Genomic DNA, 27,073 nt, shown 5'->3' with positions numbered 1-27,073 from the left:
AGAGAATGGTAGTGCCCAAGCAAGGAGGCCTTGGGCAAAGCAAGCCTGCCCCTTTAAGGTAGTGTCCCTCCCCTACCCCCTCCCTGCAGGTGACCCTTGTCCAGCCTGCCTGCCACAAGAAGGCTGGGTCCCCCTTCCTCTTTTGTGTCTCCTGTCCTGCTGTCAGGTAATGCTTGCTGGAGTGGGGAACCGCCAGCTCTTGTTTCCCAGGGTGGGCACTGCTAAGAAGTCTTCTTCCTGAATGCATTTGGGGTCACCACTGACCTGCCTCTCCCTCTTAACTCCTGGTTTAGGGACACTTTGGCTCACCTCTTCAGGGAATGTGGGGATGGGGTGGGAAAAGATGCAGCTCAGTAGCAGATGTAAGGCACCCCGGGAGGGGTGCGCTCAGGAGAAGGCTGGGGGGGGGCACTGAACAAGTTATGGGTTATAAAATATTTAAGAAAAAAACCAAGTACAGGTTCTTAACCATGTGGCTTCCTCAGGGCAGAGGGTGGCCCCTCCCCAGTCAGGGCCCAGCCGAGACTGACTTTTGACCCCCCCATCCCAGAGACCAGTCAACCATTAACTCCTATATGAACCTTCCCACACTTGCCCCACCTCTGACTCCGCCCCAAAGCAGGTGGGCTAAGGGGAAACCTATCCATTTCAGCCCTCTATGTGACGTGGCTTCCACTGCATCTGAAGACTGAACTCCCTGACTCAGAAATCTCTTAAGGTCCACAGTGAGGCCCTCCAGGGACCTGAGGTGCCATTAGGAGTGAGGCCCTGCATATGTGGGGGTGAGGGGAGTAGGGCGGTGGAACAGGTTAAGAGGTGGGTCTTGGGGATCTGAGATACTAGTCTGGTTTCTAGACCAGACCTAAGGAGAGCTCTGGGGTCAGGAGGCTGCTCCAGAAGGCAGAAGGAAGGGGCAGAGTAAGCCTGAGGCTGCAGAGGCTGCAGATAGACTCAGTAAGTGGCAGAAAGTGTAACATGAGCATCTCCCCAGCTCCGAGCCCAGGAGCAAAAGCCCTGACCCAACCCCTCCTGCTTGTTCTAGGGTACAATCCTCAGGATGTCCCAAAGGAAATAGAAGTCAGAACCAGAGCCTCTAACCCATAGCCCTAGTGATGGGGCCCCCCGTACATCATCTGTTGGCTGGCCTGTGTGTGGGGGTGGCCTTGGGCTGGGTAGAAGGCTCAGTCCCCAACCTGGGCCCAGCCGAACAGGAACAGAACCACTACCTGGCCCAGCTGTTCGGTCTATATGGAGAGAATGGGACATTGACTGCTGGGGGCCTGGCCCGGCTTCTCCACAGCCTAGGACTGGGCCGAGTTCAGGGGCTCCGCCTGGGACACCAAGAGCCTCCAACTGGGCGGGCTGCACCCATGAGTGGCGACAATTTCACACACAGGTATTGACCTCTCTCCCAAACACAAATGTGACATCTCCTGGTTCTACTCAGTGTCTGCTTTGCTCCAGTTGCCCAGTGCTGGTTTTGGGGGATGAGTCCTCTAGCACCAACTGCTCACCTCTATTGCTTTAATTCTCCAGAGGAGTAAAGTCCTTGCTCTTGGTGCTGTTTGTCTCCAGTCTTCTGGCTTTCCCTGACAGGCTCTCCTATAAGTGACACCTCTCAGATCTTCCCAGGCCTGACTGGTTGTCTCCCGCTCCCAAAACCTCCCAGGAGACGACGGCTCAGGGCAGGTGTCAGGGAACTCGAGTGAGTCTGACTTGCTAATCAATCTAATACAGGCTTCAGGAACTGGAGCTGAGTGTGGATGTCTGGGCAGGAATGCCTCTGAGCCCTTCAGGTTGGGGTGACCAGGAGGACTCAAAGGCACATGACCTGCATGGGTCAGGGCCCTCGGGCCTAGACCTCTTCCACAGGCTTCTGCTGCTGGACCATTCGTTGGCTGACCATCTGAACGAGGATGTAAGTCCGAGTCTCTAGACAGGGAGAAAGAGCCATGGAAGCAGGTGGCCTGAGGTATTCAGCCCTCAGGGGGCTTGAAGTATGTAAAGAGTAAATGAATAACTCATTATTTGGCTATGTTATTCTAATGGTATGAGCTGTTCCCTTTGACCTTAGTACAGGCTGGCCAAATTCAGGGGCGTCACTTAGCAAACACACAATCCAGGGAAGTGTCTCAGAGTAGGCTGTGGGAATAGTTATGTGGAGAAGTGTCCTCAAGATGATGTCCCTCTAAGACAGTCCATTCGTCCCTTGTCCTACATACACAAGGCAGCTGCTGGACAGCTCTGCTGGACCCCGAGGTCGGCTGGCATGCCCCATCAAAAGAAGCACTCCAGCCTAGGCTGGATCAACACATGGTGGGGAATTGACTAAAGACGTTTGGGCATGTCGGGTTTCTTGACTAGTTGCCAAAGTAGTTCCTCACGAACACAAGGGCATTCCTAGGGCACGAGAGGGAGATGGAAAACAGCAGTGTTCTCGAGCAAACTAAGACATTAGTGTCGACTACTACATCGGACTGAATGCTCACCAGTGACTTAGTCCTTCAGTTCCCTCGTCCCTCTCTCTGATGCGTGTGCCAGTGTGAGCCCAGGGGACCCTGAGAGAGCTGGGACTCTGTGGAAAAGCAGATGTCAGGACTTGGGTGCAGTCCCTCTGACTCCCTAATACATGGCCCTCCCTTCGATCTCCAGTGTCTGAATGGTTCCCAGCTGCTGGTCAATTTTGGGCTGAGTCCTGTTGCTCCTCTGACCCCTCGTCAGTTTGCTCTGTTGTGCCCAGCCCTGCTTTATCAGATTGACAGCCGTGTTTGCATCAAAACCCCTGCTCCAGCACCTCCAGGGGATGCACTGTCTGGTCAGTGGATGAGTGGGGTGGGCAACATCCTGGTAGGGCGTGGGTCCTTTGCTAAGAGGGGTCTTTTTGGGGTCCAACTTCCCTTGAGTGTGTCTGTCCATGTTGTGCCTCTGTACCAGCCTTTTCCTAACATTAGGCCCGATTAATTCTTCCCAGCCCTGCTTCATAGTGGCCTGGCAGTCCTGTTCCTCAGCCTCCCTGCTCCCTTCTCCCTGCTGCTGCTGCGGCTCTTAGGACCTCGTCTGTTGCGGCCTGTGCTGGGCTTCCTGGGGGCCCTGGCTGTGGGCACTCTTTGTGGGGATGCCCTGCTCCACCTGCTGCCACATGTATGTGAAACTCCATCTTCACCACCTGACCCAGTGATAACTGATCATAGAGCCGTAGGACCCTTGTTCCTTTCCGTCAGCTCCCACATCCTGACCCCTCACCCCCGGTTTCAGCCACAGCTGTCTTCTACTGGGATGCTTGAGTAAAAGCTTGCTGGGAGAAGGGGATGCTATTGGGCTGTAGGGGTTTCCAGGGCCTGCCCTGTTCTACTTCCTGACAGGCACAAGGAGGACGGCACACAGGACCTAGTGAGCAAGCAGAGGAGGATCTGGGTCCAGGGCTGTCAGTGCTTGGTGGCCTCTTCCTGCTCTTCGTGTTAGAGAATGCACTAGGACTTGTGCGGCACAGAGGGCTCAGGCCAGTGAGTGACACCCTTTTCTTCTCCTCCTGCCAAACAGTCCTAGAAGCCAGGAGGGAGGGACAGCATGTGCTTCTGGTCCTTGGCCAATTGCACTGGACCTGTCCACCTCCGAGTGGGGAAGGGCCCCTTGGCGTAGACCTGGGACTTCTGGCCAAGTGGCTTGTTGTCTGCAGTTCATATCAACATTAAACAGAGAGAGAGACACCAACCTGGGAAAAGGGTGTAGGTCAGAAAACGGAGGCCAGGTGCTAGCAGTGGAACCAGGTGTTCATCTTCCCAGCTGGGCTGGCCTCCCCTTAGCCCCTGGCCCTGCTACCTCCTCCACCAGGAGGGATACCCTCCCATTTCAGAGGTGTGGCAGGAACAAAAGGGATGTCGAAGAACCAAACCCTGACCCAGAGGACGGCACTGGGATGGTCCTTCGGCCCCTAAAGGCAGCTTCAGGTGACTAGCAGAGAAAATGAGCTCATTGTCAGCCTGTAGCTCCCGCTTAACAGTTCGAAACACTTGACCTGGTCCTTCTTGCTGCAGAGGTTCAGGGCCAGAGGGAAAACAGCCAGTCCCTACCATCTCCAGCCCCTCCCGGATACCAAGGCCACAGTCATGAGCACCGGGGCGGTAGTATCGCATGGATGGTCCTCCTGGGAGATTGCCTGCACAACCTCACCGATGGGCTCGCACTAGGTTTGAGGCCAGACACAGTGATGGGAGGCAGGGCTCTGAGCTAGCAGGGGTAGGAGAGCTCTGAGGAATGTGGGAGAGCTGAGAACCAGAGGGAGCTCAGACAGCAACTCCTTTCTTCAAGAACACCCTTTGGCTCTCTGCTGGTGCTAGGTGCTGCCTTTTCCGACGGCTTCTCCAGTGGCCTCAGCACTACCCTAGCAGTCTTCTGCCATGAGCTGCCCCATGAACTGGGTAGGAATGGCACCAGTGGGGTAGGTGGGCTCCAGAGAGGGAGGGTCTATGAGAACTCGGAGGTTGGCAGGTGACAAAATAGAGGGGCAGCTCTGACTCACCCCTCCTGTCCTGTGCTCTCCCACAACAGGTGACTTTGCAATGCTGCTTCAGGAAGGGTTGTCCTTTCGGAAGCTGCTGCTGCTGAGCCTCGTCTCTGGAGTCCTGGGGCTGGGGGGTGCAGCCCTGGGGGTGGGGCTCAGCTTGGGCCCTGTCCCCCTCACTCCCTGGGTGTTTGGGATCACGGCTGGGGTCTTCCTCTATGTGGCCCTTGTGGATATGGTGAGATGTGGGGTAGAACAGACAACTTAAGGACAGTGGGCAGGTGGTGTGGAGAGGGACAATCAGACTGGCCATCTCCACTTCTTGGCCCATGGCCCCATCAGAAAAAAAATACTCAAAGGTGGGGGCTGCTGACCCTGTATGACGGACACCCTTTCTCTCTCATCAAGAGGACATTGCGTGGGGCAGGCCTGGTGGTGTGCACTCTCAGTCCCATCATCCTGGGCAGTGAGTTTGAGGTCAGCCTGGTCTATAAAGTGTTGCAGGCTAGTAGGGCTAGATGGTGAGGTCTTGCCTCATAGGTCAGAGCAGAATCGTAACAGTCTTTCTTCCTTGCAGCTGCCAGCCCTGCTCCGTCCTCCTGAGCCCCGGCCCCTGCCCCATGTGCTTCTGCAGGGGCTGGGGCTGCTGCTGGGGGGCAGCCTCATGTTTACTATAGCCCTGTTGGAGGAACAGCTACTGCCCGTGGTTCCTGATGGCTGATGTGGGCCAGTGGCAAAGGATGCAGGCTGCCCTTCCTTCCCCCCACCACAGGAACGGAGGCGGGACACAGGGCCAGTAGGAGCAATAGGATTTTAATAAACAGAACCCATCCCAAAGCCATGACTACGACAGTTGTACTTGCACCAAAACAGCATAGAAAACCGGGGTGTAGTGGGAGGGCTCAAAGCAGGTTTGGGGAGGACAAGCATGGGGGAGGGCCTGGAGGTTGTGGGGTGCATCAGTCTTCAGGGATAGCATTGTGCTTTAGCCCAGGTGGGGGGGCAGGGCAAATGCACCAAGGTCCCCATTTTTTTCTGCTGCCCTCAGCACCCTGGAGATGCAGGTATCTGGGCCTATTGCTGCCCACCAGCATTAAACACCCCTGACCCCAACACTAGCACCACAGGGGGATCCAGGATAGGGAGAAGGGCAGGAGTGAGGAAATTGCTTAGAGAAAGATTCAACTAGAATCCAGTGAATTGTGCTCAGTTCTCTTTACTTCCTACAACCGAGTACATGGGTCACAGGGTGGAGGGTGCAACGGGACAGGAACATGCCCCTCCGTGCCCCCCAACACGCCTGCACACAGGATGGTGGTGTCTGCAGCATCACAGGTCATGCAGGGCATGGGGAAGGGGTTCACACACACATAGATGCCCACAGTGGGGACCAGACAGAACACCCCTGAATATACACAGCTGTACATGGGGAACCCCAGGTCCCCACCCAAACCTCTCCCCTGTCTTGCTGTTCCCCAGCAGGAGAACTGTATTGCTTTGAGAGAGCCACCCTGGGGCTGCTCTGCCAGGCACCCTCCCCTCCCACCCACCCCTATTTTGGCACATCTGCAAGACACGCGGCAGCGAGAGTAGGCACCCTCCCTCCCAGGCTTCTGTGGCTTGGAGTTGGGGAAGGGCGTAGGAGACACCATCCTCCATCTTTCCCCTAGCCCTTCCCAAACCCCTGCCAGACCCACTCCAGCCAAACCCACCCCCAACCCGAAACACACACACACAAAGCTGAGCTATCCAGGAACACAAGTGAACAAGATTGTCCAGGATGGGAGCAGAGGCGGGAGGAAGGACTGGAAGCAGAGACCCCACCCTGGCACCTGGTGTGGGTAAGACTGGCACAACAGCTACTTTAGTGCAACTGGAGGGGCGCCCAGAGTGAGGGTGGGGACAGGAGGGCCCAGGGAAAGGGCCTAGCAGGAGTGAGCGAGGGCCAAGGGTAGATCCTCTCGTCACCCATGTCCTCGGCCCTCCCGAATGCAGTGACAGTGTCCCCCTCACACCTATGTGGGCAACAGCAGCCTCAGAGTCAGTACCTTCAAGTAATTCAAGGAGCAGACCCTCCCCACCCCAACTCCCTCCTATCTCTGGGAATTTGGTCGCTTCTCCATAGGGGTTGGGTTGGGAGGAGGGAGTTCCCAAGTCAAACCCTTCTTTCTCTACCTCCCTCTTCCCAGACCACAGGGCTTGGTCCTCAAAGATTCCTCACCTCTGTCCTTGCCCAAGCTAGGTTAAGGACCAGAGGGCCGGAGTCACCACAGAAGGGAAGAGGCTGCTCTGCTCCCTACCCTTCCTCAAAAGGTAGGGTTCAAACTTGGCGGGTAGGATGGGGCCATACTGGCTTGCCCCGGAGTAGGGTTTCTGGGCTAGGGTCTGTAAGGCTATTTTCCTTTGCGGTGGGAAGGGGAGGCAGGGAATGAACACTGGGTGTGGGGAGAGGGTGAGAAACGGCTGAGAGGGAAGGAGGAGGGGCCTCCCTGCTGGAGCAGTTACTAGAGTCTTCGACAGAGAAACACTCATGTGCATAACAGACACAGTGTGCATACTCCCAGCCCGGCAGCCTGGCCTCACCCCGCCTCTCAGGACCCCTTCCAAGACCACAGAGAGGGTTTTGGGGGTACAGTTGTAGAACCATTCACTCAGGCCCCACCATCCCCACCCCCAGCCTCTTCTCCCCTTCTGATCCGGGGAGGAAGAAGGTGCTTGGGTGGGCAGACAGCGGTGGAGACAGTGTTGAGTTTTCCTTTGGTTACATATTGAAGGCAAAGGTGAGCTGGACTTACAGTCAGAACGGATAGGGGTGAGGAGGGAGGAGGGGCCATGGCTGGGGTTAGAGAGGGAGGCGGCCCTCCTCAGCCCCTCCACCCCAAGGAACACGTGTCTACCTGGGGTGGCAGTCCCTCAGTCTCAAGTCTCCCACCCCCCACAGCACCAAACAAAGGAGAAGCCCCCTCCCCCAGGGGCAACTCCCCACCCCAACCTGGGCTGTACATTCAGTGGTTTTCAGCAGTCCTATGGCTCGGGGGGCCACGGGTGGGGGAGGTAGCCCGTTAGTCTCAGAGTCTCAGCTGGACAGTGGCAGTGACCCGGGTCTTTGGTCCATTCTGGGACCCACAGTTTGTGCCATTTGTTTTTCTGAAGTACACAAACCTACCAAAGCCACCGCCCAATCAGAAACATTCCCCCAAAATCAGAAACTAAAAACTGGCTCTTTTCGTGTCACCCTCTGATTCCCATGTCTGTTTCCCTGTCTCCTATGTAGCCCTACTCTATCTCCTTTGCTGGGACCTAGGGCTGTCCCCGGCCGGTCCTCATGTAAATAGGCCTTTTCACAAAAGTGCTTATTACTTGAAGCAAGTGCTTTAGAGCTGCGGTGGGGAGAGGGGAGGGTAGAGAAGGAGAGGGAAGGAGGTGTTCCCTCCCCACACCACCCCCTTAAGATTGGGGGGCATTCTGCCTGTTTTACTTCTCCACACCCGTTTAAGTCAAAAAGGTTTTTTTTTTTTTTTTAAAAAAAATCTTAACATTAAAATAAATATGCAGTGGCCATGAGAATGGTCAAAATGCTTCAAAAAACACAGGGGCTGGGAACCCCGGGTGGGGTGCGGGATTTCCTTTGGCATAAGGAGAGGAGGCTGCTTGTCCTCCAGGCCTCCTCACAGCCACATGAGGAGGGACAGAGGACCCCTGCCTTCTTCCCAGCATTGCTGACAGTATGCACGGGACAGCAGGGAGCAGACAGCCACCAGAAATCTCATCTAGCAAAACAAAACGGGGCTCCTGACAAATCCACAGACTCTCCTGTCTTCTGTCACCAAGCATTGATAAAGGAGAACACGACGGGTACCCCAGTCACCTCAGGAAACCGTTTTCCTGCTCCCCATCCCCCCACCACCTCATTCCCAGCACCAAGATGAGAGGGGGGGGGGGGTGAAATGGGAAGATTTTTGGAGAGAGAATTGAAGTTAGGGGACAAGCTTTGCAGAACCAGCAGGGTGGGGGTGGGGGCGGCAGCCCTTAAGAGAGGTCACATTGATTGTCGTATAGGGAAGGAGAGGACATGGAGGGGTGTGGGCAAGAGGGGCATTGCAAGGCCCTTTGGCTTTGAAAATAAAAATAAAAACTAAAAGCTGCACAGTCCTTCTCACCAATAATGGTCATTTGGAAGCCTTGAAATGGTTTAGGATCTGAGGGTTGGGGGCGGCAACACAAAGATAAACAGAGACTATGAAAGAGAAAGGTTGAGACAAACACCCCAGGCTTCTGGGACCAGCATGAGGTATGATGCAGGGGATCTGTCGGGAGGAAGGGCTCCCTGGGATGGCCCCTCTCCCCTCAGCTCACCCCTGGCAAGGGTGGCAAGACATTCAAGGGACACAACTAAAAATGGCTAAGAATGTAGGTGACGCAAGCGTGGGTGGGAAGGAGGTGGAGGGATCCCCAGGAGGGACCCCCTGTGCTGTGTAAACGAAGCCCATCCAGTTCTCAGTTCTCAGGGGCAATACTGATGGTGGCCAAACTGGGCAAGGATGCACTGTGGGGTGGAGGGGCAGGACCTCTATTCAAGTTCTGTGTCTTGGCCCCTGGCTGAGGTATTGCGTGTGAGGAAGGGACACTGGGTTATGGGATTGGGTCCAACTGTGCAGAGGCTCACCAAGGAGATGGACAGGGCATCTGAAGGGACCAGGGCCAGATGCAATGCTACATTTGAAGAGAACACTGCCCTCCTCATTCCAGCCCAGTTTGGCTTCTCGGGTACATTCTAGAACCTTATCAGTGCAGCGTCTACTAGGCCCATCTTTCCCATGCTGGGAGGGCAGAGGCCTGAACTGAGCCAGTGTCCATCTGTTGCTCCCCTTGACCAGTGCTCCCCCTCCCACGGAGGAAGGCCTGCTTCCCTAATAAGAGGTCCCCACACTGCTCCCGCCCTTCCCACCATCTTTGGCTTCATATCAGGAGTGACTGGGGCAGTAGGTACTCTCGGACATGACAGAAGGTAGACAAGACACAGGGCATGGAGGAACTCTGGGATTGGGGGACACAGGAGGGAGAACATGGTCCCTCCCTCCATCGCATGCAAACACATGCCTGAGACACAGAGGACGTACATTAGGGCTGTAGTTTTGAAATGGGCAGGATATTCGTTTGTTTCTTACCCTAAAAGAATAAAATGCTTACTTAAAAATTCATGACAAGCCTCAAAAGTCCAAGAAGAAGAGAGCCAGGAGGGAATGGCCACAGGCTCCCCTCCCCCAAAGGAAGTCAAAAGAAAGAAGCAAGGTTAAAGTGCGTGGCTGGGCCAGGCCAGGGGACAGGAGCAGGCTGTGGGGCAGAGGCAGCCCTTGGTTTGCACATGAGGAGCCAGGGGACAGCGCAGGGTCTGGGCCAGCTTCAGTAGTTGCTGCTTCAAGTGTTTGCATTTGAATTTTAGGGGTGATAGGATATGGGGGGAAGCTCTAGGCCCCAGTGCTAAATACCCTCCCCCCATCCTCTAGCTGCCCCTGAAGGGAGAGGGGGACACCCCCAGAGTGCTCACACAGTACCAGAAATTAAGGCTTCTCACTGCTGCAGGGATGGAGGGCCAAGCAGGGAGGCAGTGATGGGTATGGAAGGAGAGGAGTGTCTGCCTGGCAGCAGAGTAAGGGGAGTGAGCACAGAGGAAAGGGGGAGGAAGAGCTAGGGGAGCTGGCAGCAAACAGGGGAAACAGAGATGGAGTCAAAGGGGAGCCAGGCATTTAGCAATCATTTTGGGACACTTGGCAGAAGGGGGTGTCCTGGGGGTACAGAGAGCCTAGGGTGCTCCCTGTAGGTCCCAGACCTCTGCCAGGCCAGGATGGGATGGCAAAGGGGTAAGCAGCTGCTCCCCAGTGCGTCCTTCCCCTGCCCCGCCACCCAGTCGTGTTCTCCTTTAAAGTGCCCTAAATGTTTAGACTTTTTTCTAAATAAATAGAATAAGGTATCAAGCCACCGGCAGGGAGAGGGACACTGAAGGGGGCTACTCTGAGTAGCAGCCATCTAACCCAATGGCACCATGCCGCTCCTGGCTGTAGGGACAGGAGGCCCCGTGAGGCAGGGCGCCACAGCCACCCACCGTCTTGGCGGCTGCGATGCCGCAGTTCTTGAGCAGGCTGAAGCTGAAAGGACTGACGGCGTCCTTGGGTGGGAAAGGCTTCATGGTGGAGAGGATCAAGGCCAGGCAGTCTGCCACATCTTTGTTGGGAGCGCAGGCCAGTGCTGGAGTGTGACCTGTGGGACGAAGCAGGGAGAGCTGAGGCTCAGGGTCCTGCATTGCAGCCCCACCTACCCTTCTGGTTGAGCTCTCTAGCACCCACTGTAGCTGGAAATCCAGGTGGCCAGAGCCCAGGGAGGCCCGGGGCAAACTCTGAGTGCAGGGCAAAGGGCAGCAGACCGGGATGGGTGGTGAGTCTTCCTGATCCTACCACATCCACCCAGTTCCATCAGACCCCTGTGGGGCTCAGAATACTGCTGCTGTGTCCCTGCTCTCACAAGGTCCCCTGGGAAGAAAATCTCATGTATAACAAGGTCGACCTCCTGAAGAATGTCCTGACCCACCTACCTTCTTCATCCACAGCCAGCACTGTGGCCCCACGACTCAGCAGGGCCTGCACCACAGAAGCCAGACCATTCCGGGCAGCAATGTGGAGCGGCCTTAGAAGAGAAAAACAAAGAAGGCACACTGAGTAGGGTGCCAGGCTGTCCTGCCACCCCAAGGTGGGTGACAAGGACACCGAATAAATACTGTGAGCTCTAGAGAGCCCCTGGAGGGCAAGTTACTTTCTTCACCCACCTGCCTCCCCCAGCCAGGAGCCCCCTTCCCCGGGCACTCACATCTGCAGCGCACTGTTGGTAGCATTGATAAGGCCAAGGTCTTGGGTTTCCGCCAGGATCATGAGGGCACATTTCTCATGGCCCTGAGGAAGAGGAACGAAAAGTAGACACTTGGAACAGGAGCCAGGCAACAGGGTAGAAAAAGGGAGGGAGGTGAGCAGAGACATGCTTCACCAGTCAGGTAGCCTAGGAGCCCTGGTTTCTGTTACATTTCACCCTGCAGCACAGTCCCGCACCACTGTTCTGAGTTCTAGCCTCCACACGCACTCCCTGCTCATCTGCGCAGTACCTTGCTGCAAGCCAAGTGAAGGGCAGTGTTCTTGTTCTCATCCAGCACAGTCAGGTCTGCCTTCCCTCGGTACAGCAGAAATTCTACAAAGGAGACCACGCAGAGGCTGAAGTCCTCCTCCAGAGGGGTAGTCACCCCACTCACCACCTTCCTGCCACAGCAGATCCCTACGCACCCACAGCAGCAGTCTGTCCGTTCTCAGCGGCCGTCATGAGCGCAGTGCGGCCAGTGTGGTCAGTGGCATTCACTTCAGCTTGATGCTGCAACAGCATCCGGAGTCCAGAGACATTGTCCGCAAAGGCAGCGGCATGAAGGGGGGTCCTGGAGGCCCAGAGTAGAATGAAACAGGGATGCTCTTCTGCGTGGGCAGAAGCCAACACCAGCGGGGTTTGCCACTCACCGTCCTTTGGCGTCCCGGCTGTTCACAACCTTGGCACCCAGAGCCCCCAGCAGCATCTCTGTGGTGCTGTCTTGGTTATTAATTCTAGAGTGGGGAGAAGACATCATCAGAATCAGGACACCCAAGGCCTCCCCACCCTCGGCCCAGGCCAGCGCCCGAGAGTGAACTGATCCACACGATGCTTACACTGCACAGTGCAAAGGAGTGAAGGGGTTTCCCTCCAAGTATGAGAACGGGCTGTGTTCAAGTAACAACTCCAGACAATCTTCATGTCCTGGGCACGAGGAAGAAGGTGAGAAATACCAAGTGTCTCCATCTACTCTGTGGAATCTTTAGCGCCCCCATCTACTTCCAGACCCCCACTCTGGCACACACCCCTGTGCCTGTCAAAGGCCCCAGTACCAGTGTAGGAGGCCCAATGCATGGGCGAGTATCCGCTGTAGTCGACACCGGCATCCAGGGGGTCTGTGGAAAGGGCAGCCTGCAGCAGAGTCCGCAGCACTGCAGTATGGCCGCAGGCTGAGGCCAGGTGAATGGGTGTGCGGCCCTTAAAGTCTCGGCACAGTACAAATGCATCGTGATCCAGCAGTGCAGCCAGGCAGTCCTCACAGCCAGTCACTGCCTGCAGGGCACACAAAGGTGACAGGGGTAAGAGGTCACTCTTTTGACACTGGCTAGTTGCTGGGGGCTAGCCCAGGAGCAAGAACTACTTCCAGGAATCCTTGCTTATCTCTACAATAATTCCAGTGTTAGGGACCAGCAGCTGCATTCCTGACAGTCTGAATAGCCACAGTCAACCCTGAGGTTCTTGGAACAAAAGACCAACCAGAGAGCAAGAAACAAGACATCAATGGGTTCTGTGGCTTTGAAGGCCAGGCACACCAGTAGGCTTGGCTATTCAGGAGGTTGAGGCTGGAGGATTACTTGAGCCCAAGTGAAGGACCAACCTGAGTGAAATAATGAGAGCTCTAAAATAAAAAGATCTGCTGGGCATAGTGGTACAGCATATCTTTAATCCCAGCACTTGGAAACTATGTGAGCTCAAAGCCAGCTTGACCTAGAGTTAGTTTAGAGCCTGCCAGGACTCCATAGTGAGATCCTGGCTATAAAGGGGGCTAGGGAGGGCTGGAGAGATGGCTCAGTGGTTAAGAGCACTGACTGCTCTTCCAGAGGTCCTGAGTTCAATCCCCAGCAACCACATGGTGGCTCACAGCCATCTGTAATGGGATCTGATGCCCTCTTCTGATCTGTCTGAAAACAGCTACACATAAAATAAACCTTAAAAAAAAAGTGTGTAACATAAATAAATTTTTAAAGAGAGAGACAGACAGACAGAGTGGGGGGAGGAAGGAAGGAAGGAAGGAAGGAAGGAAGGAAGGAAGGAAGGAAGGAAGGAAGGAAGGAAGGGTAAGAGAGCAGCTCTTTCAGGACAGCAGCAACAGATCTTGTAGCTAGAACGTAGTCTCTAAGGAAGAGCTGAGTGTTACCATTAAGGGATGGGAGGCATTCATCAAAGTGCAGGCCCAGTAAGATCCAGAGACAAAAATCGTACTGTACTCACTAGACACTCTTGATGATCTGCCACTGGTGGGTTCTACTGTCCACTCCAAGACCTGCCAGTGAACAACCTCACTCCCAGAAGCCTACTCACCCCACGGTGGAGGGCAGTGCGGCCCCGGAGGTCAGCAGCATCAGCCGTGGATCCTTTCTCTAGCAGCAGATGTACACAGTCCACATGACCATTCATAATGGCCAGCATCAGCGGGGTTCTACAGAGCGGGCAGGACAGAAAGTGAGGTTCGTCACTTCTCAGCTGTTTGGCAAGGACCAAGTAGAGAAGGATGAGGGTCTGAAGAGGGGAAAACGTATCCATTGCTGGCCCACACTCACTGTCCATAGGCATCCATGACATCTGTGATATCAGCGCGCTCCCCACTGTCAATCAGCAAGTGCAGGGAATCGGTGTGGCCAGAGGCAGCTGAAAGAAAAGGGCACCTTTGTCAGGACAGTGCCAGGAGGGTAGGAGGTAGGTTGAATCTGGGTTCAAGGATTGGAGTTCTGTGAAGGCCCAGGGCATAGAAAGAGCTGCAGGCAGGAAGCTATTATTCAAGGCTTCAAGTTTCCATCTTCCTGGACCACGCCCACTCCCAGCTCATCTGCTCCAGGGGATTTGGCAGTGGTTTAAAGGGGACCACTAGGGGCTGGGGATTTAGCTCAGTGGTAGAGCGCTAGCCTAGGAAGCGCAAGGCCCTGGGTTCGGTCCCCAGCTCCGGAAAAAAAAAGAACCAAAAAAAAAAAAAAAAAAAAAAAAAAAGGGTAACCACTAACCAGCAGCATGTAAGGGTGTCCACTTGCGTTTACGCTCCTTGATGAGGGCAGAGGCACCATGGGCCGTCAGTACCTCCACACACTCAGTGGAGCCTCGCTCAGTGGCCAGGAAGAGTGCAGTCCGGCCCTTGTGGTCCCTTACATCCAGGTTCACCAGCGTTTCAGCCAGTGTCTTCAGGGCTTCACAGTGACCGTTGTAGGCCTACGAGCAAGCAAGAAACCGTTTCCAACTTGAAACCAACAGGCACACGCAGCTAAGGACAGTCCTCTTCCTGCTCTGCCGTGTGCCACAAGTCCCTTGGGCTCATTCCAGACAACCTGCCTATAACATTCCAAGGAGAATGTAGAAATGGCTGGCAAGATGGCTCTGCAAGTCAGATGACCTGAGAGCTCCAGCTGGAACCCACATAAAGGCAGAAGGGACTCAGCTCCGTGATGTTGCCCTCAGATCTTCACATGCAAGCATGGTACTCACTTGTCCATACACACATCAATATAACACACAATCATACTTCAACAACAGCAACAAACTATTCTTTTTAAAGATACAAGTACAAGGGTCATAGCCAGCATGCCCATGGAGCATCAAGTCACAACAGGAAGGAACAGGAAAGATGCTGAACTCACAGCTAAGTGCAAAGGGCTGACGGGAACTGTACTCTCCACATCCTCCAGGCAGTTAAAGGACATTTCTAAGAGCTGCAACCGACAGGAAAGGACATGTTGAGGTTCTCAGACTTCTAAGATGTGGGCCCCTGCCACACTCACAGTAATCCCTTAATCTCCCAATTCAACTGTACCCGACTTTGTGATCACAAACCTGAAGGTTGTGATCCTACCTCCAAGCCCTATCCTTGCTCCCTTTCCCCAAGACCAAGTCCCCATCCGTACCAGTTCGAGGTTCTGTCTGTTGCCGTAGGCGGCTGCATAGTGCACAGCTGTGTAGCCCTGCCTGTCCCGCAGGGAGGGGTCTGCACCATTATCCAATAAGAACTCCAGACAGCTGGGGAGGCAGGGACAGACTGTGAGGCTGAGATAGGTCCAGTAGGGAAGGTGCAGCTCTGGGAGGGTGGGGGCAGAGGGGGGGGCAAGGGAGCCTGGCAAGCCACCCTCTGTTCGGTGGTTCTCTTAATTCTATTCAACCCTAGTTCTGGCCACACCAGGCCACCATCTCCAACACCATTCTCTATCCTGGGGACCTCTTCTGGAGAGTGTGGGCTATGCTTGGCTCCCAGCCTTGGTGAACATGCTCACTCCGGCCCCCAGCACAGTAAACCTTGCCAGCAGGCCTGGCTTCTCCCCACATTGCTGAATAAGTCCATCCAACTCATTGCAAACTCAGTGCGTGCTGCTTTCCTCTCCCGGCTCCTGCACCCTCGTCCTGAAGGTTCTCTTCTCAATAATGCCTTGGTGTCCTTGGTATCCCTTGTCATGGTACAGAAGCCCATGACATCCAGCATTCACATTACTGACTGCTGGGTGCTAAGCATCTCGTATGCATCCATTTAACTCTAATTCTTCTCAGAGACAGATGTAGTTTGGTCCCTACTAGCATTGAGAAAATTGACACACAGGGGATTAAAAACCTTTCCAAAGTCTCAGAGCCGAGCCTTTTCAAAGTGGTGGGTTTTTTGTTGTGTTTTGTTGTGTTTTGAGGTCTCTGTGTAGCCCTGGCACTCGCGATTTATTTGTTGTGTTTTGTTGTGTTTTGAGGTCTCTGTGTAGCCCTGGCACTCACGATTTATTTGTTGTGTTTTGTTGTGTTTTGAGGTCTCTGTGTAGCCCTGGCACTCACTATCTATGCCTCTGCATTCCTGGTGCTAGTATTAAGGGGACACCACTATTCCTGGCTTTCTTGTTTGCTTTTTTAACACAGTCCCCTGTAGCACAGGCTGGCTGTAAACTCACAAAGAATGAGTTCCAATCCCTGCCTCTGTCTCCTGAGAATTAAAGGTGACACCACCAGGCCTAACGCTTTTTAAACACAGGCTCTCATTATACAGCTGTGGCTGTCACAGAACTATCTATATAGACCAGGCTGGCCTTGAACAAAGGCCATCTGCCTCTACCTCCCAAATACTAGGATCAAAAGCGTGTGCCATGATGACCAGCTCTTTTGAAAATAAACTTCCGAAGTATAAGATTCACAGAAAGATCGTGAAGATCGAGTTTTAGTTATGTTGCACGCTCAGTCTCTCCTTTCCCAACCTCTCATGTAGTCAGTATGAAGGCTCACCCATACAGGGTGTGTGTGCGTACGTGCGTGTGTGTGTGTGTGTGTGTGTGTGTGTGTGTGTGTGTGTGTGTGTGTGTGTGTGTGTGTGTGCATGCGCGCATGGGTGCATGTGCGCATGGGTGCATGCGTGTGTCCAAGCACACGCATGTCAGCTCTCAGCAGTCAGTCCTCTCCTTCCATCACCTGGGTCCCGGGAATGGAGCTCAGTTCATGGAACTCAGGAGCAAGCATCCGCACTGAGCTTTCAAGGCCTGAAGGTTGTTTTAAGATAATTAAGTGTAATTCACCTGAGGTATCTGAGATATGTTCTTGCTATGTAATCCAGGTCTAGAGCTTCCTGTCCCAGTCCCTTAAATGCTGTTGATGGGGGGGGCCCTTTCTTACTTTATTTTTAGGTGACCTTTTTCCTGTTTGTGACAGAAACCTACCACATAGCATGAGATGCACTGGAAATCAAGTCAATCCCCATGCTTCAGATTCCCAAGTGCTAGAGGCCACAGGCAAAAATCAACAAAACTAGGTTCCTTTTTTTAAAAAGGAGTCTCACAGGGCTGGAGAGACAGCTCAATGGTTAAGAGCCCTGACTGCTCTTTCTAGAGATCCTGAGTTCAATTCCCAGCAACAACAATCATCTGTAATGGGATCCGATGCCCTCTTCTAATGTATTTGAAGATAGTGACAGTCACATAAAATAAATAAGTAAACCTTAAAAAAAAGCATTTAATTAAAAGCACCGAGGGGTTTTTGTTTGTCTGTTTTTTACTGTTTGTTTATTTATTTATTTTAAGACAGAATTTCTCTGTGTAGCCCTGGCTGTCCTAGAACATGCTCTGTTGTGTTTTGTTTTGAGAGAAAGGATCTGACCATATAACTCTGGCCGACCTGTAACTCACTGTGTAGACCAGACTGGCCTCAAACTGCTCTTCCTCCTGAGTGCTACAATAAAAGTGTGCACCACCACACCTGGCTTAATTCATCCTTATCCTTAGTACCAGCTAAGACGTGGTTCAGTGGCATCCTGCCTGTCTGGAATGAACAGACATCATCCCAGGAGCAGTCCCCAGCACCTTAGCCCCTAGAACGCCTGGAAAAGTGCTCAGGCAAAGCAGCCCGCGTGCAGCTTTCCCAGTTCCCTGCTCCTTGAGGAGAGGAGCTGCGTCTCACATTTGTCCTTCCCTACACATCCCCCACACTGCAGGCAGAGGTGGCAGAGGTGGCTGCCCCAGTGGAGATTCAGGCGGCTCTGGCTCTGGGGGAAAGGCACATCTCTTTAATACTCACAAGAAGGCCTCCTTCCTACGGGATTCCTTCAGTAGCTCATCCTCTTCTGCATCATGGCTGGAAGCAGTGTGGGGTTCCGCTCTGGCAGAACAAAGGAAAGAGGTTAGGACAGCTCAGGGGGGTGCGAGGGACTGAGCAGAACCAAGGTAGGAGCCTCACCTCCGGTAGGTGTCAGAGGCAGCAGCATAGTGTAGGGGAGAGCAGCCCTTACAGTCGGCTTCATTGACGCCTGCCCCGGCTGTCACCAGTGTCACCGCACACTGGTAGCTGCCATTGGCAGCTGCATAGTGCAGTGGGGTCCTGGAGAGCATGTTGAGGGACAAGTCAAAGAGTCAGGAACAGATATGAACACCAGATGTGCAGTAAAATGTACACATAACTCTGCCTCACTTGTGCCCCTCCGACCAGGCACTAGCTGTGCGCACCCCTGCACACTCACTCACCTTCCAAATTTGTCTCTCCTCCTCAGGTCAGCTCCACTGCTCAGCAGCAAATTAAGACACTCAACATTCCTGAAAGACAGACAAGGAGTTAGCGTGAGAGCCTTGAAGCATGGCCACCAATCCGGGGAAGGCTGAGAGGGCGCCAGGCAGACAGTGGGGACCCACAGCCTTGCTCAGCTCACAAGTCCGAGGAAGAAAACGCACCCTCCAGAAGCAGCAGCATGAAGACAAGTGCGGCCAAGGCTGTCAGGTGTGTTGATGTCAAACCCAGCAGAAAGCACATGCTCATTACTGAGTGAAGACACGATGCTGTACAGCTGACCTGGAGGGGTACACCAACCACACTGCATCCAGGAGCCTGTGCCACCGCCCCACCACCCAGCCGGTCAGCAAGTACCTGAGGAAAGAAGCTTCCGGCAACAGTCAGAGAATCCAAAGAGAACGGCTAAGTGCAGGGGGAACATGTCGTGGATACCGCGCCTGGGAAGAGGTGGACGGACAGAGTTACAGGCCTTGTTTCTGTGGCCACCACCACCCTGGGAGTCAGGCTCAGAGGGGATCCAGATGTGCCTTTAACAAGCATCTCTGGTGGGTTGGGGATTTAGCTCAGTGGTAGAGCGCTTGCCTAGCAACCGCAAGGCCCTGGGTTCGGTCCCCCGCTCCGAAAAATAGAAAAAAAAAAAAAAACCAAGCATCTCTGGACCTCTGTGTTTGACGTGTGAATCGTGTGAACAGACCCGATGTGCCCCAGAAGTGGGGTCAAGGGTCCTGACTCACCGGGCAGTATCTGCGCCATTGGTCATGAGAGTGCTGATGAGAAGCTCGTGTCCGTATCGAGCAGCCACATGTAGGGGCGTGTTCCCGAATTTGTCAGCACAATCAATCTCGCTACCTGAGACAAGGATACACACATAACCCAGGCACATCTCAGGCTTAAATCCATTCACACCAGTTAGTGATCACTCAAGTGCTGTTGTGTGTTGAGCTGATGTAAGCATTCAGGATGCATTATTTGGAAGCCTGAGACTGGGAAAGGCAGAGCACCCAGTGCCTGTTCTGGGTGGAGGATGGGGTAGGGAGGAAGGAGGAAAGCCTTGGAGGAAGAGAGCACAGCGTCTCTGAGTCCTTACCATTCTGGATGAGGATCTGGGAACGCGTGAACCGCCCATGGATGGCAGCCATGTGCAGGGGACTTTTCCCTTCTTTACTCTATGGGAACATGGAGGTGGTTATTAAATGTAAAGTAGTTCTGTCTTTACATACATGTATGTATGTATGTATGTATGTATGTACATGTACACCCTTGCTTTACATACATACATGCATGCAGTGCTGTTTAGGAACGCATCAACGAGGATGGAATGCTATATACACACCCTGGCCCCATTCTCAAGTCCCTGATAAGACCTAATTACCCACAAGATCAATAGGTAACTCCTCTAGGAAGGCCATCTGGACATGTCAGAGTGAGAGAGAGAGAGTGTGTGTGTGTATACATACATATATATATATGTGTATATATATATATGTGTATATATGTATACACACATATATACACATATATCTCATCCCCTCAGATACCTGGTAGTTGACGTCAGCCCCATTATTGACTAACAGCTCCAAACAGAGTGCGCCATTGGTCGAGACAGCTGCCACGTGCAGTGGTGTGAAACCCTTGTCATTTGGCTGGTTGACATTGGCTCCTGCATTCACTAGTTCGATAGCCACAGCATCTTGGCCCAGGTAGCAAGCGATGTGCAAAGCTGTGTTTCCGAAAGCGTTGGGCTCATCAATCTGGATTTCCGCAAGTGAGGGTATGGATTATCAGTTTAAGCAAAGTTGGAAACAGCCAGCTAGCCTAAGAGTCCTAGAAATCCGACTGCCTCAGCCCCTTCAGGCTTCTCATCCAAAACAAGGATGGCATTGTTAGATAATGTAAGCCTTATTCAGACCCTTTCCCCATGCCCTTCTAACCTCCTGAAAGCAAACCAAATACCCCAGCATTCCCAACCCCTATAACAGAGTTTGACCTCCAGCTCCCTGTCCTGAGCCCCTAGACCCAGTAATACTGCTCTGACCTCAGCCCCCATCCGAAGCAAGTACTTCACCACTTCGATCTGGCCGCTGGCTGCAGCTGTGTGGAGCAGCCCGTAGCCCTTCCGATCTTTACAGCTGAGGTCTGCTCCACGTGCTACCAGCAGTTTCAGGACCTCTAAATGCCCTATGAGGGAAAGATAGAGAGGGAGGGAAGGAAGGAGGGAAGGAAGGAAGGAGGGAAGGAGGGAAGGAGGGAAGGGAGGGAAGGAAGGAGGGAAGGAAGGAAGGAGGGAAGGAGGGAAGGAGGGAAGGAAGGAGGGAAGGGAGGAAGGAAGGAAGGAGGGAAGGGAGGAAGGAAGGAAGGAAGGAGGGAAGGAGGGAAGGAAGGAAGGAGGGAAGGGAGGAAGGAAGGAGGGAAGGAGGGAAGGAAGGAGGGAGGGAAGGAGGGAAGGGAGGAAGGAAGGAAGGAGGGAAGGAGGGAAGGGAGGAAGGAAGGAAGGAGGGAAGGAAGGAAGGAGGGAAGGAGGGAAGGGAGGAAGGAAGGAAGGAAGGAAGGAGGGAAGGAGGGAAGGAGGGAAGGAAGGAGGGAGGGAAGGAGGGAAGGGAGGAAGGAAGGAGGGAAGGGAGGAAGGAGGGAAGGAGGGAAGGAAGGAGGGAAGGAGGGAAGGGAGGAAGGAAGGAGGGAAGGGAGGAAGGAGGGAAGGAGGGAAGGGAGGAAGGAAGGAAGGAAGGAAGGAGGGAAGGAGGGAAGGAGGGAAGGAAGGAGGGAGGGAAGGAGGGAAGGGAGGAAGGAAGGAAGGAAAGAAGGAGGGAAGGAAGGAAGGAGGGAAGGAGGGAAGGAAGGAAGGAAGGAGGGAAGGAGGGAAGGAGGGAAGGAGGGAAGGAGGGAAGGAGGGAAGGAGGGAAGGAGGGAAGGAGGGAAGGAAGGGAGGAAGGAAGGAAGGAAGGAGGGAAGGAAGGAAGGAGGGAAGGAGGGAAGGAAGGAAAGAAGGAGGGAAGGGAGGAAGGAAGGAAGGAAAGAAGGAGGGAAGGAAGGAAGGAGGGAAGGAGGGAAGGAAGGAAGGAAGGAGGGAAGGAGGGAAGGAGGGAAGGAGGGAAGGAGGGAAGGAGGGAAGGAAGGGAGGAAGGAAGGAAGGAAGGAAGGAGGGAAGGAAGGAAGGAGGGAAGGAGGGAAGGAAGGAAAGAAGGAGGGAAGGGAGGAAGGAAGGAAGGAAAGAAGGAGGGAAGGAAGGAAGGAGGGAAGGAGGGAAGGAAGGAAAGAAGGAAGGAAGGGAGGAAGGAAGGAAGTTAATTGAGGGCGAACCCCAAAGGCCCCAGTCTCCTCCCCCAAAAGCCCCAGGCTCCTCCCCCAAGCCCCAGGCTCCTCCCCCAAGCCCCAGGCTCCTCCCCCATCCTTGTCCTGGGGACCCTAACAGTCAAATTTCTCCTTTTCCTCCAGTGTCTCTCACCTAGAAAAGCAGCCCAGTGCAGTGGTTGCCGCTCCTTTTTATCGCAGACATTCAGGCTGGCTCCCTTATTGAGGAGCAGGTTCACGGTCTATGTGAGGAGATAGAAGACAGGGGCTCAATCTACCGAAGTGCAGAGGCCTCTAACCTCCTGAAAAGGGGATGCACTCGGAATCTTCTCCCTCTGTGTGTGCAGTGCTGGGGGCGACAGCTGACAATTAATGCCTACGTTCTTGAGCAGAACAATCTGGAGGACCAGAACTGTAGGTCAGGCACCAACAAGATGCCACTGGATAAAAGAAATCCAAGGGTTTCTTCAGGTGCTTGCTGACTCTTGAAATCTTTAAAGTCTATAATACTGGTGCTGTCAGGATTAACTGGGCCGCAGAGGAAGTTCAAGAGTGTGTCAGAGTGAAATGTACAAGGGGGGACGGAGATACAGGTGAACAGTCTATATCACTTGCCTACCATCGTCAACCCCAGAAAGCAGGAGAACTTCAACGTATGGGTCCAAAGTATAGCTAAGTGACACAGCCTTTACCAAACACCGGTAACACACTGGGTCAATAAAAACTCAATATAGGCTGGGGGTGCAGCTTTAACCTGAGCACTCAGAAGGCAGAGGCAGGTGGATCTCAGTGGGTTCAAGCTCAAGGCTGACCTACTCTACAGGGCAAGTTCCAGGCCAACCAAGCATGCATAGTAGGACCCTATCTCAAAAACAAGCAAACAAAGTCCCCACAAAATCCTCCATCTAACGCAATTCCTCTGGTGCTGGAGCCTAATAACTATCTGAGCTACTCCTGTCCGGCGGGTCTGGAAGCACGTAAGTGAGTAGAAAGGGAGAAGAGGCTGTGCTTAGACGGTAATGCTCCTCACCTCAAGATGCCCACTGTGTACTGCGTGGTGCAAAGCGCTACGGCCGCTCCTGTCAGCCACATTGAGGCTGCTCAACAGAGGTGCCAGAGCCTCGGCACACTTGGTGGCCCGGTTGGCAGCAGCCACATGCAGTGGTGTCTGCCACAGCTTGTCCCGGGCATTCACATCCGCGGAGTGTGCCAGCAGCAGCCCCAGCACCTTCTGTGGAGGAGCAGGGGACAAGAGGAGACAAAGGGGAGCAGGAAGTGAAATGGGAGGGCAGAAGGGAGGGCTGGCAGAGTCACACGCAGTCCATCTTCCTAGCATAGTCTCTCTTCATTTTCTTTACACACCTAGTCTCTGCAAGCCTGCAGTCAGTAGATCTTAACCTCGCTGAGGCAAACAGGGATCTCTCCCCAGCCACTCAGCCCTCCAACCCAGCACCCAAAATCTCCACTCACACTTGCATCCACCCCTAGGCAAATTCACAAGTCCCAAGCTTACTTCCAGGAAAAACAAATGCTCCCACCGTGTTAATGGCAAAAACCACCCTTCCCTTAGCCCTTCCAAAGCTACCAAAATCATATCTATTAACAAACATACTGGATCCTCTCCAAAATCCAATGTGCCTGTTAAACATGTCCCACACCATCCCCCCCTGCACCCCCTAGGCTTTCTACCCTGGGGGCTGGAGTCAAGGAAGTGATGGAGGGTCAAACAGGCCTTGTCTTGGGGGTTGAGGCACAACAGAACAGGATTCCATGTGAGTTTGGCCCCTTAGGCAGTCAACTTAAATGTGGCTCCAGGGGCTAGGACACAAGAATCGCCACTCCCCACCCATCACAAGGAGAGAAATCTCAGTGCCCAGAGGGGGATCAGACTTAAGGTGGCCCCCAGGGAGGGATGAGTCATTCAGGCCTGGCAGCAGGGCCCCCGCAGTCTGCCAGCCCAGTGTTAAGCTCTCCCTGACGTCACATCAGCTGGCAGCACTCAGCCCCCCCTCATCAGCCGTTCTAGGGGCAGGAAGGAGAGGCCAAACTCTGGTCTCCTCCCTGTGTGGGGCAGAAGAGTCTGAGTTTCTCTAGCCCTTCAGCCCATCCTTTTGAAAGGGTGAAATGAGGTAGGGTCTGTACCTCGTTTCGGGAGGCAGCGGCACGATGAAGAGGGGTCAGCCACAGTGTGTCCTTAGCGTTGACATTAGCACCTGTGTGGACACAATTTCCTATTTTGTTGGGATTTGAGGAGGGGGAGGGAAGGAAACCAATCATCAGAATGGGGAACATGAACGGACAGAAAGCCATTCTTGGACCAAGCACCAGCAATCAATCCTCGGATCTAAAGAGACTTCTCCCCTCCCTAGGTGCCGCACCTCCCAGCTCCCCACTTTCACCTGACATCAGTAGCAACTGGAGGATGGGGACATCGCCTACGTAGGCAGCAGCATGCAATGGGGTTCGCCTCTCTTGGTCCTGGAAAGGCAGAAAGGAGAAGCAGCCGTAGAGAGAAATTATCCTGAACGCCAGTTCAAGTATAAGAACTCTAAGTCCTTCCCTTCCTCTAGGTTCTGCAGGGTCTTAAATCCCAATACCAGGCTTCAAAAGCCAGCATCCTGAGAGGGTGGAGTCAGGGCTACAGACCGAGAAACCTACTCCTTCTTCCAGGAGGGGTGGGGGGCGCTGCAGACCCCGATGGTTAAGAAGAGAACACCGGTTTTCTGGGCATCCCCAGAACCCCATGATCGGTGCTCCATGCCTGACCAACGTTAAATGTGGAGCAGGCTCCCATTTCTGGATAGAAAGAGCTGCAGTTTCATCAGAGGAGAAACGGAGCCGCCCCACTTGTGGGGAGGGGTCCCGAACACGGGAGCCCGGATTCCGGCTCGCCATCCTCTCTGCTCCCAACTCACCAGTACATTGATGTTCTCCTTCTGCGAGAGGAGGGAACGCACTTCCTCCACATCTCGGCTAAAGATGGCCTGGACCAGGGGCGGCTGCAGGGAGAACCAGCTTTCAGGGAGCGGGCCCGAGCCACAGAGGAACCGGGAGGTGGGGGAGCACACAGGTTGGAGGGGGGCGTCGCTGGAGGGGCTCCGCTTCAGGGGTCCTGGCTGCAGCGGATTCTGGCCATGCCCCCACCGGTCGCCAGGCCCCCAAGGACACCCACTCCGAGGAGGGGAGCACGGCATGGGGCGCGGCGGGAGCCGCGGGAACCCCGGGCTCGGGCCCAGCCTAGGCCGCACATCCCCGGGCTCGCGTGGCGGCGGCGCCGGGGCCTGGAAAGAGGAAGTGGGGAAAGGCGGGAGGGCTGACCTGGTCCGTGATGCTGAGGATCCCCATGGCCCGGCCCAGGCTCCGTCCGCATCGAGCTCGCGGCGGCGGCGGCGGCGGCAGCGGCAGCGGCGGCGGCGGCTCCACCGGGGACACGGGGCGGCCCAGGCGGCGGCTGCGGCGGCGGCTGCGGGGAGAGGGCGGCCCCGCCTACCGGGGGGCGGGCGAGCGGGAGCCCGCAGCGCTCCCTGGCGGCGAGCCTTGGCCGGGCCTCGGGGTGCTCGCTGTCCTCACTGGCTGCCCAGGCCTCGGCGCCCTCGCCCCGCGCCAGGACTGCTAGGGCGGCCGGGGTTCGCCCTGCTCCGCGCGCGGGCTCCTCGGCTCTGCCAGCGAACTACGCTGTGCCCTCCGCTGCAGCCGGGCGACCGGAGGGATCCTCCGCAGGCCCATGGCTCGAAGTCGTGTCTCGCTCCCCCAGTGACTCCGGAGCTCAGGACCAAAACAGTCGGTCGGCTAAGAGCTCACCCAGGCCACAATGCACCGGCAGAGCGGACGCCTTGCGGCCGCCCTCACTCCCCGAAGTCCCCCAGAGAGAGTAGTAACTCGGAGTGTGGCGACCCAAGGTTTACACACGGCCCCAGAACCAGTCTCCACTGGGTAGAAAGAAAATAGCACGATTGCTACGCTGCAGAGAAATCCCAAGAAAGACCCCTGCTTCAGGAAACCTCAGCGAAGAGCAGGACACTTGGCAGCTGGAGAAGGCCTGTAAGCCCAACTCCATAATTACTCCTGCCAGGTTAGGGTAATAACTGCTTCCCCCCCCCCCCCCCCCCGTAAAAAGGCGGTAGAAAGGACCTCCCCCTCATCCATTGGAGAGGTCAAAAGAGGCAGCCAATCAGGGACAATTGGCAGAGGAGAAAAGAAAAGTGAAGATTGATAATGGGTATAATTTTAAAAGATGCTGTAGAGCCAGGCATGAATCATGTATAAGATTCCCGCGCTCTGGAAGCTGAGGCAGGAGGATTGTGTGTTCAAGAACTGTCCTGGCTACGTAGTGAGCCCGAGTCTATCCTATCTTCCTTTGCGTTGCTATGATAACGATGACCAAAAACGAAGAGAAGGAAAGGGTTTAGTTCTTCTTACATTTCCAGGGCACAGTCCATCCTTGAGAAAAGATGGGCAGAAACTCAGACGTGGAAGCAGAGCCTAGGGAGGAGTGCAGCTTTGCCTGCTCACGTTTAACCAGATTTCTTAATCTAAATCCGGACCACCTACCTAGGGATGGTACCACCCACAGTGAGCTGGGCCCTCCTACCTCAATTAGCCTACCAGAAAGTGTTGGAGCTGGGTAGGTGGTTCAGGAGTTGAAGAGCACTGACCACCCTTCCAAAGGGCCCAAGTGTAATCCCCAGCATCCACTTAACAACTGAGAGCGGGTTGTAACTCCCAATTCCACAGATTTTGGTGGCTAAAACATCCATACGTGTAAGATAATAAAGGTAGTTTTCACAGGTGAAGGCAATTTTTTAAATTTTTATTTATTTGTCATTTATTTATTTATTTGTTTATTTATTTTGAGACAGGTTCTCACTATGTAGCTTGCTGTCCTGGAATTCACCATAAAACCAGGCTGGTCCAGACTGGAGCGATGGTTCAGTGGTTAAGAGCACTGACTGCTCTTCCAGAGGTCCTGAGTTCCAATCCCAGCAACCACAGGGTGGCTCACAGCCATCTGTAATGGGATTCGGTGCCCTCTTCTGGTGTGTCTGTAGATAGCTTCACTGTACTCTTAAAAAGATATATTAAAACAAACAAACAAACAAACAAAAAACAAACCAGGCTGGCCTGTAAACCCCAAAGATGCTCCTGCCTCTGCCACCCTAGGGTAGGCAACTTTAGACAATTCTTCAGTTGAGGCTCCCCCTTTACAGATTTCTTAGGGTTGTGTCAAGTTAACAGTAAAAACTAAACAGCACTGTCTATAAGTAAGAAGAAAGAAAGAAAGAAAGAAAGAAAGAAAGAAAGAAAGACAAAATGAGCAAATACTCTCCAATAATAATTAATGATAATAATAATAAATTTGAGAGGGAGGCTGGAGAAATAACTCAGCAGTTAAAAGTGCTTGCT

General features: G+C 54.1%; 2 protein-coding genes across 17 annotated transcripts; one reads left to right on the top strand and one right to left on the bottom strand.

Annotated features, from left to right (window-relative positions):
- Positions 1–38: 38 nt before the first annotated feature.
- Positions 39–5,338, top strand: Slc39a5 (solute carrier family 39 member 5). Of its 16 annotated transcripts, none has more exons than XM_087557666.1 (13): positions 80–166; positions 653–748; positions 856–954; positions 1,043–1,396; positions 1,738–1,918; positions 2,653–2,815; positions 2,972–3,141; positions 3,363–3,503; positions 3,854–3,947; positions 4,035–4,187; positions 4,338–4,418; positions 4,549–4,739; positions 5,079–5,338. In XM_087557666.1, exons 4-13 carry the CDS (start codon positions 1,113–1,115, stop codon positions 5,220–5,222), a joined length of 1,602 nt encoding a protein of 533 aa, XP_087413792.1. In that variant the 5' UTR covers positions 80–166; positions 653–748; positions 856–954; positions 1,043–1,112; the 3' UTR covers positions 5,223–5,338.
- A 5,075-nt stretch (positions 5,339–10,413) lies between these two features.
- On the bottom strand, positions 10,414–25,076 carry Ankrd52 (ankyrin repeat domain 52). The gene is given in 28 exon segments (NM_001191875.1): positions 10,414–10,759; positions 11,091–11,182; positions 11,363–11,445; positions 11,652–11,734; positions 11,827–11,972; positions 12,052–12,135; positions 12,238–12,325; positions 12,454–12,673; positions 13,703–13,820; positions 13,942–14,029; positions 14,380–14,581; positions 15,007–15,078; positions 15,271–15,382; positions 17,897–17,977; positions 18,056–18,196; positions 18,340–18,408; positions 18,544–18,661; positions 18,737–18,819; positions 19,117–19,231; positions 19,470–19,548; positions 19,921–20,133; positions 20,418–20,560; positions 21,825–21,912; positions 22,701–22,901; positions 23,813–23,883; positions 24,070–24,148; positions 24,586–24,669; positions 24,989–25,076. Coding segments are annotated over 28 exon segments (3,231 nt in total). The 5' UTR covers positions 25,016–25,076; the 3' UTR covers positions 10,414–10,508.
- Between the last annotated feature and the right edge of the window lie 1,997 nt (positions 25,077–27,073).

This window comes from Rattus norvegicus, chromosome 7 (genome assembly GCF_021556685.1).
Source record: "Rattus norvegicus strain SHRSP/BbbUtx chromosome 7, alternate assembly SHRSP_T2T, whole genome shotgun sequence".
NCBI classification, from domain to species: Eukaryota; Metazoa; Chordata; class Mammalia; order Rodentia; family Muridae; genus Rattus; species Rattus norvegicus.
This window is presented reverse-complemented; position numbering and strand designations above follow the sequence as displayed.

Excerpts from the sequence above, each read along its gene's own strand:
- Slc39a5 (XM_087557665.1), top strand. The coding sequence starts at position 1,113 with ATGGGGCCCCCCGTACATCATCTGTTGGCTGGCCTGTGTGTGGGGGTG. Across the intron at positions 3,142-3,362 it reads TGCTCCACCTGCTGCCACAT|GCACAAGGAGGACGGCACAC; the intron begins GTATGTGAAACT and ends ACTTCCTGACAG. Across the intron at positions 4,740-5,078 it reads ATGTGGCCCTTGTGGATATG|CTGCCAGCCCTGCTCCGTCC; the intron begins GTGAGATGTGGG and ends TCTTCCTTGCAG.